Consider the following 15,463-nt stretch of genomic DNA (forward strand, 5'->3'; position numbering starts at 1 on the left):
TAGTACAGACAGCCCAATTATAAAATGGGCAAAAGATATGAAAAGACACTTCTCTGAAGAGGAAATACAAATGGCCAAGAAACACATGAAAAAATGTTCAGCTTCACTAGCTATTAGAGAGATGCAAATTAAGACCACAATGAGATACCATCTAACACCGGTTAGAATGGCTGCCATTAAACAAACAGGAAACTACAAATGCTGGAGGGGATGTGGAGAAATTGGAACTCTTATTCATTGTTGGTGGGACTGTATAATGGTTCAGCCACTCTGGAAGTCAGTCTGGCAGTTCCTTAAAAAACTAGATATAGAGCTACCATTCGATCCGGCGATTGCACTTCTCGGTATATACCCGGAAGATCGGAAAGCAGTGACACGAACAGATATCTGCACGCCAATGTTCATAGCAGCATTATTCACAATTGCCAAGAGATGGAAACAACCCAAATGTCCTTCAACAGATGAGTGGATAAATAAAATGTGGTATATACACACGATGGAATACTACGCGGCAGTAAGAAGGAACGATCTCGTGAAACATATGACAACATGGATGAACCTTGAAGACATAATGCTGAGCGAAATAAGCCAGGCACAAAAAGAGAAATATTATATGCTACCACTAATGTGAACTTTGAAAAATGTAAAACAAATGGTTTATAAAGTAGAATGTAGGGGAACTAGCAGTAGAGAGCAATTAAGGAAGGGGGAACAATAATCCAAGAAGAACAGATAAGCTATTTAACGTTCTGGGGATGCCCAGAAATGACTATGGTCTGTTAATTTCTGATGGATGTAGTAGGAACAAGTTCACTGAAATGTTGCTATATTATGTAACTTTCTTGGGGTAAAGTAGGAACATGTTGGAAGTTAAGCAGTTATCTTAGGTTAGTTGTCTTTTACTTACTCCCTTGTTATGGTCTCTTTGAAATGTTCTTTTATTGTATGTTTGTTTTCTTTTTAACTTTTTTTTTCATACAGTTGATTTAAAAAAGAAGGGAAAGTTAAAAAAAAAAAAAAAAGAAAAAAGACAAACAAGGAAAAAAAAAAAAAAGATGTAGTGCCCCCTTGAGGAGCCTGTGGAGAATGCAGGGGTATTCGCCTACCCCACCTCCATGGTTGCTAACATGACCACAGACATAGGGGACTGGTGGTTTGATGGGTTGAGCCCTCTACCATGGGTTTTACCCTTGGGAAGACGGTTGCTGCAAAGGAGAGGCTAGGCCTCCCTGTATTTGTGCCTGGGAGTCTCCTCCTGAGTGCCTCTTTGTTGCTCAGATGTGGCCCTCTCTCTCTGGCTAAGGCAACTTGAAAGGTGAAATCACTGCCCTCCCCCCTACGTGGGATCAGACACCCAGGGAAGTGAATCTCCCTGGCAACGTGGAGTATGACTCCCGGGGAGGAGTGTAGACCCGGCATCGTGGGATGGAGAACATCTTCTTGGCCAAAGGGGGGATGTGGGGGGAAGTGAGGTGAGCTTCGGTGGCAGAGAGATTCCAAAACGAGCCGAGAGATCACTCTGGTGGGCACTCTTATGCACACTTTAGACAACCTTTTTTAGGTTCTAAAGAATTGGGGTAGCTGGTGGCGGATACCTGAAACTATTAAACTACAACCCAGAACCCATGAATCTCAAAGACAGTTGTATAAAAATGTAGCTTATGAGGGGTGACAGTGGGATTGGGAATGCCATAAGGACCAAACTCCACTTTGTCTAGTTTATGGATGGATGTGTAGAAAAGTAGGGGAAGGAAACAAACAGACAAAGGTACCCAGTGTTCTTTTTTGCTTCAATTGCTCTTTTTCACTCTAATTATTATTCTTGTTATTTTTGTGTGTGTGCTAATGGGGGTGTCAGGGATTGATTTGGGTGATGGGTGTACAGCTATGTGGTGGTACTGTAAACAATCGAAAGTACAATTTGTTTTGTGTGGCTGCGTGGTATGTGAATATATCTCAATAAAATGATGATTTAAAAAAAAAAAAAAATAAAAAAAATAAAGAGAAGGAGGAAGTCCTGAAAGCAGCAAGAGAGAAGCAATTCACCACATACAAGGAAACCACATAAGACTAAGTACTAACTATGCAGTGGGCACCATGGAGGCGAGAAGGCAGTGGTATAACATATTTAAGATTCTGAAAGAGAAAAATTGCCAGCCAAGAATTCTTTATCCAGCAAAGCTCTCCTTCAAAACTGAAGGAGAGTTTAAAATTTTCACAAACAAACGCAGAGAGAATTTGTTAACAAGAGACCTGCCCTGCAAGAAATACTAAAAGGAGTTCTATCGGCTGAGAAAAACAGAAAGAGAGAGGTCTGGATAAGGGCACAGAACTGAAACATATTAGTAGGGTAACTTAAAGGGAAAAAGAAGAAGGGTGGGGAATAGATGTGACAACTAAAAACCAAAGGATAAGATGGCTGGTTTCAAGAACTCCCAGTAATAACTCTGAATGTGAATGGCTTAAACTCTCCAGTTAAAAGATACAGAGTGGCAGAATGGATTAAAAAGTATGACCCATAGATATGTTGCTTACAAGAGACTCATCTTAGACCCCACAGCACAAAGAGATTAAAAGTGAAAGGATGGGAAAAAAAAACATATTCCATACAAGCTGCAGCCAAAGGAAAGCAGGGATAGCTATAGTAATATCAGACAATAAAGAATTTAAATGCAAAGATGACATAGGTGACAAAGAAGGACACTATATATTAATAAAAGGGACAATACAACAAGAAGAAATAACAATTGTAAATAACAATCATAAACAAACTAGACAACTAAGAGGAAATCGATAATTTCCTGGAAACACATGAACAACCTAGACTGACCTGAGAAGACATCAATAAACCAATCGCAAGTAAAGAAATCCAATCAGTCATCAAAAATCTTCCTACAAATAAAAGCCCAGGGCCAGATGGCTTCACAGTGGAATTTTACCAAACTTTCTAAAAGAACTGACAATTCCTGCTCAAACTCTTTCAAAAAATTGAAGAAAAAAGAACACCACCTAATTCATTATGAAGCTAGCATCACTCTAATACCAAAACCATATAAAGATATTGCAAGAATCGAAAACTACAGCAATCTCTTTCATGATTATAGATGCAAAAATTCTCAACTAAATACATGCAAATCAAATCTAAAGGCACATTAAAAGAATCACAAACCACAAACAAGTGGGGTTCATTCCAGGCAAGCAAGTGGGGTTCATTTTCTGAGAAGGCTCAACCTAAAAAAATCAAAGTATTACAACACATTAACAAATCAAAAGGGAAAAATCAAATGATAATCTCAATAGACATTGAAAAAGTATTCGACAAAATTCAGCATCCTTTTTTGATAAAAACTCTTCAAAAGGTAGGAACTGAAGGAAACTTCCACAATATGATAAACAGGATATATGAAAAAAACCCACAGCCAGCATAGTACTCAATGGTGAGAGACTGAAAGCCTTCCCCTAAAATCAGAAATGAGACAAGGATATCCACTGCCACCACTGTTAGTCAACACTGTGCTAGAAGTTCTATCCAGAGCAATCTAGCAAGACAATAAAAGGCATCCAAATTGAAAAAGAGGTAGTAAAACTGTCATTATTTGCAGTTGATATGCTTGTATCTTTGAAAAATCCTAAGAAATCAACAACACAGCTACTTGAGCTAATAAACAAATTCAGCAAAGTGGCAGGATACAAGATTAATATGCAAGTCAGAAATATTCCTACACACTATTAATGACCAAACTGAAGAGGCAATCAAGAAAATAATTTCATTCACAACGGCAACTAAAAATCTAAAGTACCTAGGAATAAATGTAGCCAAGGATGTAAAAGACCTCTACACAAAATTACAAAACTTTATTAAAATAAATCTAAGAGGACCTAAATAGGAGAAAGATAATATATATTCAAGGATAGGAAGGCTCAATGTTGTTAAGATGTCAATTCTACCCAAACTGATCTACAGATTCAATGCAATTACAATCAAAATTCCAACAACCTATTTTGCAGACTTGGAAAAGCTAGTTATCAAATTTATTTGGAAGGGAAAGGGGCTTTGAATTGTCAAAAACATTCTAAAAAGGGAAGCATGAAGTGGAAAGACTTACACTTCCTGACTTTGAAGCCAACTACAAAGCCACAGTAATCAAAACAACATGGTATTGGCACAAAGACAGACATATTAATCAATGGAATCAAATTGAGAATTCAGAAATAGACCCCAAGATCTTCGGTCAACTGATTTTTGATAATGCCCCCAAATCCAATGAACTGGGATAGAACAGTCTCTTTAACAAATGGGGCTGGGAGAACTGGATATCCATATCCAAACAAATGAAAGAGGATACCTACCTCACACCCTATACAAAAATTAACTCCAAGTGTATCAAAGACCTCAATATAAGAGACAGTATCATAAAACTCCTAGAAGATAATGTGGGGAAACATCTTCAAGACCTAGTATTAGGAGGTCAGTTCTTAGACTTGACACCCAAAGCACAAGCAACGAAAGAAAAAATAGATAAATGTGAACTCCTCAAAATCAAAACCTTCTGTACCTCAAAGGTTTCTGACAAAAAGGTGAAGAGGTAGCCAACAAATAGGAGAAAATATCTGGAAACTATATATCTGATAACAGACTGATATCTTTCATATATAAAGAAATCCTACAACTCAATGACAATAGTATAAACAGCCCAATTATAAAATGGGCAAAAGATATGAAAAGACATTTCTCCAAGGAGGAAATACGAATGGTTAAAAACACATGAAAAAATGTTCACCTTAACTAGTTATTAGGGAACCGCAAATCAAAACCACAGTGAGATATCATCTCATACCAATAAGAATGGCTGCCATTAAACAAACTAGAAACTACAAATACTGGAGAGGATATGGAGAAACTGAAACACTTATTCATTGCTGGTGGGATTGAATAAAGATACAGATGTTGTGGAAGACAGTTTGGCGGATCCTCAGAAAAACAGATATCAAGTTACCCTACGATCCCACAATTCCACTTCTCAGTATATGCCCAGAAGATCTGAAAGCAGTGACACAAACAGAAATTTGCACACTGATGTTCACAGCGGCATTGTTCACAATTGCCAAGAGAAGGAAACAATCCAAGTGTCCATCAAAGACGAGTAGATAAACAAAATATGGTATATACATACAATGGAATACTATGCAGCAGTAAGAAGGAACAAGGTCCTGCAACATGAAAATGTGGATGAACCCTGAAGACACAATACTGAGTAAAGTAAATCAGACACAAAAGTAGAGGTAATGTATCTTTCCCCTAATATGAACTCCCTGAAAAATGTAAAATCAGTCTTATAATGTAGAACATAGAGGACCTAGAGATAGACAGAAGCTAGTGAAGGGGGAATGATTACCTAATATGTACAGACATGTTAATGAGGGTGAACTTAAAGGTACGGGAATGGACAGGGGTGATGATAGTTCATTTATGGGATTATATATCTGTGGAAGTGTAACCTATAACATGCTTTGAAATTTGCTCTATAGCTACTTGTTAAATTGTACTTTGAAAATTATCACCTTTCTGTATATATGTTATACTTCACAATAAGGAAATAACTGAAATTGAAGAACTGTAACCTATAACATTCTTTGAAATTTGCTCTCTACCTGTAAATCGTATTTTGAAAGTTATCACTTTTCTGTATATATAGTTCACAATAAAAAATGTAAACAAAACCAAACAAAAAAAACCACAATGAGATACCATTTCATACCCATTAGAATGGGTGTTATTAAGAAAAACAGAAAATAACAAGTGTTGGAGAGCATGTGGAGAAATAGGAACATTCAATCAATGCTGGTAGCAACATAAAAAAGCACAGCCACTGCAGAAGACAGTTTGGCACTTCCTCAGGAAGCTGAGCATAGAACTACCATAAGACCCAGCAATCACGCTACTAGGTAGATACACAAAAGAACTGAAAGCAGGGACTCAGATATTTGCACACTGATGTTCACAGAGGCATTATTCACAATTGCCAAAACATGGAAGCAACCCAAATGTCCATCAACTGATGAATGGTTTAACAAAATGTGGTATATACATACAATGGAATATTATTCAGCCACAAAAAGGAATTAAGTCCAGATACATGCAACATAGATGAACCTTGAAGACATCATGTCAACTGAAATATGCCAGACACAAAAGGGTAAATATTGTATGACCTTTCTGATTTGAAATAATTAGAATGAGCTAACTCATAGGTTCAGAATCTAGAATACAGGGTACCAGGGAATGGGGTATCTGGAATAGGAAATAAAAGTTTAAAATATATAAGGTTCCTATTGGGAATGATGGTAATGTTTTGGTGGTGGTAATGGTAGCACAACATTGTGAACACAATTAACAGCACTGAAACATATATCTGAATGTGATTAAAAGGGGAAATATTAGGTTGTATATGTGGTAACAGAACAGATTGTATATATGGTAACAGGTTTTTAAATTAATAGTACAATTATAAAAATGTGCTGTCATCAATTGTAAAAATGTTCCACACCAGTGCAAGATCTTAATCATAGGGTGGTATATGGGAATCCTGTATTTTATACTTCATTATTCTATAAATAACTTCTTTAATAAAGAAAAATGTAAAAAACAAAACAAACAAACAAGATAGAAAAGAGAGTGTCAAGTGTGCTATCATATCACTTCTTAAGCCCAAATGACCCAAAAAGTAACGCACATTATCTCCACAGTAGGTGAAAGTATGGGTCTTTTTTTCTTAATTGCAAACTTTTGATTTTTTCATAATATGGTAAACACATTGCCTTATAAAGGGGGCTAGGGTATGAGGAATAAAGTTATTTCTTTTTCTGATAAAATTAAACCAAAAGACATATAATAACTAAAACTTTGCAGTGATGAAGAGCATATCTAAAGTGAAATGCTTGGTTGGAGGCATCAAGTATGCTTCTTTTAACAGCCTATCATTGCTAATACAGCTTAATTTGTCACCATTAACAACTTTTCCTGAAATATATTTTTTCCTACTTTATACAAAGTTTAAATTATTTTAAAAAGCAGAGTGACAAACTGTTCACAAATGAAATGACAGAAATAAACTTATTTTGATACTTATTTCACTTTTGCTATGAAAATCTTTCAGTAGTTATGATCTCCTAAACTATAATCCAATGCTGATTAAGTGCCCAACCCTCAGGGTACAAATCCTGAGCAAGTGAAGGCTTCAAATATCTTTTTAATTATTTGTGAATTACTCAAAGGCTTCAAACATAAAGCTCAACAGAAAGGAAAAATCATTTACCTGTAAGAATGAAATAAATCTCCCCATTTGAATTTGGCTATCACCTTCCACCATGCTGGAGTCTGTAGCTTTAAAAAGAAACATACGGAATTTTATTTCAGTTTTTAAATTTAAACTCAATCAACAACAAAAAATTTTAAAAAGTGATTTTTTTTTTCATTAGGGCATCTAATCTGCATACTATTGTAAAACCTAGAATTTTTATACTGAAGAGAAAATGAGACAATCATAAATGTGACAATTAAAAGGAAATATCTATCTCACTGATAAATGAATTCAAGGAAAATTCTAATCTAGCTATAATACTCTGTAACTCATAAAAATATCACAAATCAACTTTAGAGCATTTGCTATACTTTCATCACTCAGGTTTTTTTCACCTGTTTACCGCACAAATAAGTCAACAAAATACTTTGAATGCTTATTTTCTTATACTAATACAGTATATAATGATGGTAGGTATTGGGAATTCAATCATGTTCTCCATAAAGACAGGTTCAAGTCTTAATCTGTTCCTACGGGTGTGAACCCATTTGTAAGAAAGACCTTCGAAGATATTCTTAGTTAGTTAAAATATGAACTCATTGATGATAGAAACTTTGAAGACCAAGGCCAAATTGAATCAGGGTGGGTCTTTAACCGTATGACTGAAACCTGTACAAGAAAAGAAATTCAAATGCAGTCAGTCAGAGAAAGCCACAGAATGGGACCACAGAGACAGATCACCATATGATGGAGGCAGAGATGCAAGCCAAAGAAACCCAAGGATTGTGGCAGTCAGCACAGAATGCCACAGACTCCAGGAGAAAACATGGCCCTATCAAGACCCTGATTTTGGATTTCTAGCCTCCAAAACCACAAGACAATAAATTTCAGTTGTTCAGTTTACCAGAGCAAACTAAGACGGGAGGCTTAGAATTATCTGTTAATGTTTTCTTCACTTCAGTCTCAAGAAAGGCATCACCACATTACAATTTAAGAATTTTAAAACTTACCTCCTTCTCCATAAAACAAGAGACCATTATAAAATTTAGTTTCGGCCTGATTAAAAAAATAATAATAAAAGAATTTTAAAAGCTGTTACTTTAAGTTCCTATGTTCTTTTAGTTCTCCATATTTAATAAACAAAAGACTACATCATTTATATACAAATTTACTTCAATTCAAAAACTGCTTACAATATACACAAATCCAATCTATCCAGTACCAATGATATTACTGCTACTCAAAGCTATTTCTTGGTTTCTTTAGCCTTTTCATTGTCTTATGCGACCTCTCTGTCCCATTTCATCCCATTAGTTCATGGGAGACAGAGGGCAAAAGGGAGAGAAACAAGAATGGTGTTACCAACTTCTACCAGTGTTTAACTGCTAAGGTAAGGAAACACAAAATTAAATGCATATTAAAGATTCAAAGCTTTAAAAATAAGGTCAGTTATATCTAGAAAGCCATCATATATGGCCGTTAATACAAACTTTGGAGATATACAGACCTAGATCCAAACTGTTACTATTATAAGATGTTAAGCTCAGTTTCCTCATCTATTCCTCATCAACCTCCCTGGGTTGTTACAGGACTAACAGAATTATCATCGTGTTTGCCACATAGTAAGTAATCATTATTATTACTATTATTTTAAATAATTCATTTAACAGTCAATAAATATTTATTGCACACTATACATATATAGGCACATATTTGCTTTTATATCATCTGCCTTTAAAGTCTTTAGACAAAAGCATAAATAATTACCTCATATTTTAATTTCTTGATTTCACAGCAAAGGGCAGCATAAACAGTGATAACTTTGTTTAAGACCTAGATTCACGAGTAAACATATAAAAGAAAAAGTAAATTATAATCAATAGCTGTTTTTTAAAAAACATTTTTAAAAACAGATTTTCAGGTTTGGCAATCTGTACCTTGTTTTCAGTCTTTATGAGTTCCAAGAGGGATGACTGCTCATAAGGTATAAGCTATAAGAATAAAGAAAATAACATTTCTTTGTCATTTGAAAAATCATTGTAATTTTAAATTCAAAAATTGAGATGAGATCTATTTTTTTAAACTTGCATTAAACCCTGTATTCAGCATCAGCATTATGCCATCTATTTTGTTCAAGGCAAATTCAAGACAGGATAATAAGAAAAGTTCAGGAAGAAATGGCCCCAACAGGACACAATCATGTTGCAATGACTTTAGTTGGCCTCTAGGCCATAATGTAGCTGATGATGAGGGCAGTGCAAAAAAAGGAAAGGTAATACTAATATTATAAAACTCCATTAATTATGACCACAGAAAAAGGCCTCTCATTGTTTTGGAATTTGCCTTGCAAATATAAATTTAATAAGATATTGTAGCTAAAAGGATCAAAACAAGTTATCTTACAGAAAAGAACAAGGTAGAAAAGAGAAAACATATTGTATAAATCCATGGCTCACACACACTTAAAATATAGTATGCAGTTCACTTATCATCTAAGTCCAGCTCAATTTCTACCTCATACAGAAAGCCTTCCTCATCATCATCTTTTAGTGATCTCTTTATTAAGTGTAGTCTTAGATCTCCCCTTTGGCACTGATTACACACGAACAATTAAGTATATAGATAAATTACATATACTTTTTATCATTAGAGTGTGATTTTTGTTTACAGAGATTTTTCTGAGTTTATGATTTCACCATATTAAGCAACATACCCTGTATAGTACCAACAAAAAAAATAATTGCCCAATAATAAAACTAAATAGAAGTTCCAAAGAAAACAAGGGTGGAGAGTGAGGGGCTAGAGGGGAGGGAAGATGTTTCAACGTAAGGATAAAATTTGCATGATTAGAACTCTTCTATCAGAGAAGATAAAAGCTGAGAGATGACTTCCCGCTTTTACAAAACTGACAGAGACAAACACAGAATTTTATTATAACTAATGGAGGCCATGAAAGCCCAGGAGCAAGTTTTAAATAAATAAAAAATATAATTTAATGGCAAGTGATAAATATATGAGACTTACTACCTCCAGAGATAGTACAGATTGAAAATGACAATTATCTAGTGGATATATTGTAACCAAGAATTCAGGATTTAGGGGACAATTAAGATTACTGAATCATTACATAGATATCTCTTTTTACTTTCTGGTGGATTAAAGGGAGGGAAATAACTGAAATCTCCGAACTGTAATCCAGCTGCCTTGATCTCTGATAATAACTGTACAGCCTTTATCTTGTGCCCTTGTGACTGACCCTAACTTGTACTGCTTTTATCAGTTTTTCAACTTTAGAGTCTTATGATCACTAAAGACAGCCCCTGATATTTATTAAGGAAGGGTCTTGAGTCAGTCCAGAACTAACCCACCCCAATTTCAAAGCAATCTAGATAAAGGAAACTGGATCTAACCAAAACGGGCCTGCCTGACATGCACAGTAACTTAAACTTTAACTTACAAATATTAAAGTTTATAGGTTTGAATACTAAACCTATAAAACCTAAACCTCATTACAATACTAAAAATCATGCTCATCATCATATTAAGGCCACCATTTTCTTACATATGTTCTGTCACTAAGCATATAATCAATCTGCAGGTGCTCAATAATTAGATCATCTCTAACCTTGTCATCTCTAGCCATTGTGCTCATTATCCTAAAACCTGCCAATCTTTTGATACTGTAAAATCATCAGAATTACTGCCATTTGGAGATAATTTTTAGACCCATAGGCTGTCTGATCTCCTGCTTCACACCCAGCAATAAACTCCTTCTCTCTTTGAAACCCTGGTGTCTCAGGAATTGGTCATGTGAGCACACCAGGCAAAGAACCCACCACTTTTGATTGGTATCAGTATTATAAACAATGATTCTAACAGAAGTGTTGAAGAACAACCAGAGACAAGGACAAATTTGGTGGAAAACTTTTAAAGGAAAACTAAGATTATCCAGTCTGCAAAAGAAAAGAGTGAGAGGAAGTAGCTTCAGTTTTCAAATATGTAAAGCATTAGAGAGGCAGTTTAGAGTGGTGGAGGAGCCAAACCACCTGATATTCATTCCTGGCTTTTTCACTTAACTAGATGCAGAACTTAATTCAACAAGTTACTTGTGATGGTTAGGTTCATGTGTCAACTTGGCCAGGTGACGGTACCCAGGTGTCTGGTCAAGAGAGCCCTGGCCTAACCATTACTGCAAGAACAATTGTGGCTGGTTTATTAAATCATCAGTCAATTGGCTGCAGCTGTGATTGATTACATCAATGAAGGGCATCTTTCCACAATGAGAGAATGCAATCAGCTGGATTTAATCCAATCAGTTGAAGACTTTAAGTGAGACATACAGAGGACCTTCACTTCTTCAGCTAACCAGCAAAGCATTTCCTGAGGAGTTCGTTGAAGTTCCCAGTTTGTTTCCTGAGGAGTTCATTGAACACGTTCACTGAAGTTGCAAGTTCGCTGACTGAGGAATTCATCGAACATCTTCATTGGAGTTGCCAGTTTGCTGCCTGCCCTACGGAATATGGACTCGTGCACACCCACAGTTGTGTGAGACACTTTTACAAATCTTATAATTATGGATAGCTCTTGTTGATTCTGTTTCCCTAGAGAACCCTAACTAATACATTACTTAACATCATTATCCTGAAGTTTCTGCATTTGTAAAATGGAGACGATATTTCATCTACCCTATATATAAGGCTGTTAGAATTAAAAGTCAATAAATGTCCTACAACAAAAAGACAAATAATACACTTTAAAAATGGACAAAGGATCTGAATAGACATTACTCCGAAGAAGATATGCAAATGGCCAATAAGCACATGTAAAAATGCTCAACATCATTAGGCATCAGGGAAACGAAAATCAAAACCATAATGAGATAACACTTTACATCTACCAGGATGACTATAATTAAAAAGACAGATAATAACAAAGGTTAGCAAGGATGTGGAGAAATTGGAAATCTCATACAGTGCTGATAGGAATGTATAATGATGCAGCTGCTTTGGAAAACAGTCTAGCAGTTCCTCAAAAAGTTAAATAAAGAGTCACCATATGACCTTGCAAGTTCATTGCTGGGTATATTCCCAAGAGAAATAAAAAAAATTTATATATATGTACATATATAAAAACTAGTAAATGAAGGTTCATAGCAGCATTATTCACAACAGCCAAAAAGTGGAAACAATCCAAATGTTCATCAAATGTTGAACAGATAAATAAAATGTGTTATAGTCATACAATGGAATATTATTTGGCAATAAAAAGAAATGAAGTACTGATGTATGCTACAACATTATGCTAAGTGAAAGAAGCCAGTCACAAAGGACCACATATTGTACGATTCCATTATATGAAATGTTCAGAAAAGGCAAATCTATGGAAACAGAAAATAAATTCATTAGTGGTTGTCTAGGTCTAGGGAGGGAGGCAGGGCTGGAGAATGGCTACTAATGGGCACAGGATTTCTTTCTGAGGTGACGAAAATGTTCTAAAATGTATTATGATAATGGTTGTACAAGTCTATAAATATACTAAAAGGCATTGAACTGTATACCTTAAATGAGTAAATGGAATGGTATATGAATTATATTTCAATAAAACTGTTTTTTTTTTTTTAAGTCAATATGTGATTTAAGACAGGACACCTGGTATATAATAACTGCTCAGTAAATATCAGTAATTATTTAAGTGATAATAGACTACAGTTTCAAAGATAGTACAAGATGGCAAAACCTCAAAATGGAACACAGCAAGAGTGACTCACTTACACATTTAAAAAAAATTACTTCTATATTATGATCCCATAAATAGCATGAAGGAACTTTCTGGAAATGATGGAAACATTCTATTTCTTGAATGGGATATGAGTTACATGGATATATGTATTGGGCAAAATTCACTGAACAGTACACAAAATCTGTGTATTCCAAAGTGAAATAACTTCAATAAGAAGAAAAAATAAAACCTGGATATTCTATTCCAACTCTCTTCATTTTCTTGATGACAAAAAACAAAGGCTCACTCAAAGAGTTGGAGTCTGTTGTCATTCTTTGATGCTAATAGTGCCATTCTTTAAAATGTGTGAGTGTAGTGAAAGAGGGAAGTTTAGAGTAATGCTTGTCACCAGAAGGAAAGCTGAAGGTTAAAACATGGGAATGTATAATACAATGAATTTTGTGGTAGACAATGTCCGTGATTAACTGCACAAATATAAAAAAGTTGTTTCATAAACTAGAGCAGATTACAACACTATTACAAGGAGTTAACAATAGAGAAGTATATGGAAAAAATGTACCTATTGCAAACTATGGACTAAATTAATTTTTTCCAAGTTTCTTTTAGCACTTTAAATTCTAAATAATAAAAAATATATTTCAATTTTAAAAAATGTTTTCAAGATATACTATGTCCTGAAAATATACACATAAGTAAAAAAATAAAACAAAATCAAACCTTTAATGCTATTGGATCAAGATTGAAATCCCAAACATCTCCAATTGAGTCATCCAGGGCATCTTCAATTCTTCTCAATTGAGATGTATACTCCTCAAGAAATTTCCCATAATTCTTAAGTTGGACTTCAGCATGAATTTCTAAATTTAAATTTTAAAACAGTATGTAATAAGTACAAGTAATGTGTTACAGGACATTTACTACAAATAACCTCAAAGTCACAAATTATACACTAAGTATTGTTATATTTATTACTTCAGAATGTCTGATGTTCTTGAAAATAAAGTTTCAAAGTTAAACAGAATAATTCAGCTTTCAATCTTCTCCTACTAGATCAAATCATTTTAAAAGCAGTAGATGTTATCATTTGCAAAGATATAATCTTAAAACCAAAATATTACAAAAAAATCTCTAGCCCTTTACCCCACAATCTAGGGCTTTTAAACAATGAGAATAAATGCCTTAGACAACACAATGTCTGATTCTATGTTTTAGTTGCAAACAGCTCTTTTGCATAAAGAAATATTCATGAACTGATAAGGTTGCAAAAACATCTGTGTTGTCACAGAAGCAAATTTAAAAATGTAATTCTTAATTCTATACACATGATCTGTTTAAAAATACACCTACTGATTCTATTTTAAATGGAGGTTTTAGACTTGATTCATCATAATGAATATTATTCCTGTAAAGTCCAATATTTAAGAAGATATTTTATCTAATTATTTCATTATTGTAATAAGGTTGGAAAAACCCGTAAAGAAATCTGGCTAAGTAGAGAATACTGTGCTGATATTTAGAGACTCAACATAATACTAGATGACTCTAAGATCATTGCAATAAACTGGACGGTGGGTCTAATCAACAAAATCAAAGTAAATGTTTCAGCTAATTCATAGATTCATTACTTATTCTCAAAGGCAGCAAATTCAAATTCAACTCAATTTTTTTACTGGTGTGACTATTTTATTCAATCTTTGTCTTCTAAACAGGTAGAATTTTTCTCCTTAAATTAGCAATGCAAAGCAACTCTTAACACAAGACAATGTGTTCTAACTCCTGCTATATTAATGTATAAAGACCTAGCTCCCCCTTCTCGCTTATATTGCAAATGATGCTCTGAATATTAAGTGGGTCAATTTAGTTCATTAAAGTTCTTATCTCACAGTCAGTTTTGAAAGATAACTGGTCTACATGTGATTCATACTCCAAAAATTAATGAAAACCAGACCCAGAGAGACTGAGAAGGCTTCTCTTTCCTACAGCTTAAATATGAAAACTGCATGAGGTTCTCAGAATCCCAAGTGGATGTCTTATTCTCATTTACATGGGAAATAACCAGTCAAAGCCGCATGTTATCAGCAAAGGAGCACTTACAAAGACAATGGTTAAAAAAACACAGCCAATATATAACTTTTTTCGGCTAAAGAGTCACAAAGTAGCAGGCAACAGAGAACCTATAAAAACATGGTGACGATCCTTGCTCAAGATAATGAATAGTTGTAACACTGGTAAAAGTCAAAATCAAAAATTTTGAAATAAGAACTATATAGTGATTCCTGAAGAGTAAAATTCCAAAAACCCATTTACATATTTATCTCCTTAATACCTAGCAAGTGCCTGGTATATAGAGAATGTCTGTTAAGTAAAAGAAAATCATTCTACTATAAATGAACCATTTTCATACCCGATAACATTGTTATCAT

At 34.5% G+C, this 15,463-nt stretch overlaps 1 protein-coding gene across 1 annotated transcript in view; it reads right to left on the minus strand.

Annotated features, from left to right (window-relative positions):
• The window catches only part of WASHC4 (WASH complex subunit 4), a 143,127-nt gene that overhangs the window by 126,227 nt on the left and 1,437 nt on the right, over window positions 1-15,463 (minus strand). The window contains 5 exon segments of the mRNA XM_037847856.1: window positions 7,317-7,384; window positions 8,312-8,357; window positions 9,069-9,134; window positions 9,239-9,292; window positions 13,758-13,897. Coding sequence (XP_037703784.1) covers window positions 7,317-7,384; window positions 8,312-8,357; window positions 9,069-9,134; window positions 9,239-9,292; window positions 13,758-13,897 — 374 coding nt within the window.

Source organism: Choloepus didactylus, chromosome 8 (assembly GCF_015220235.1).
Source record: "Choloepus didactylus isolate mChoDid1 chromosome 8, mChoDid1.pri, whole genome shotgun sequence".
In the NCBI taxonomy this organism is placed as follows: domain Eukaryota; kingdom Metazoa; phylum Chordata; class Mammalia; order Pilosa; family Megalonychidae; genus Choloepus; species Choloepus didactylus.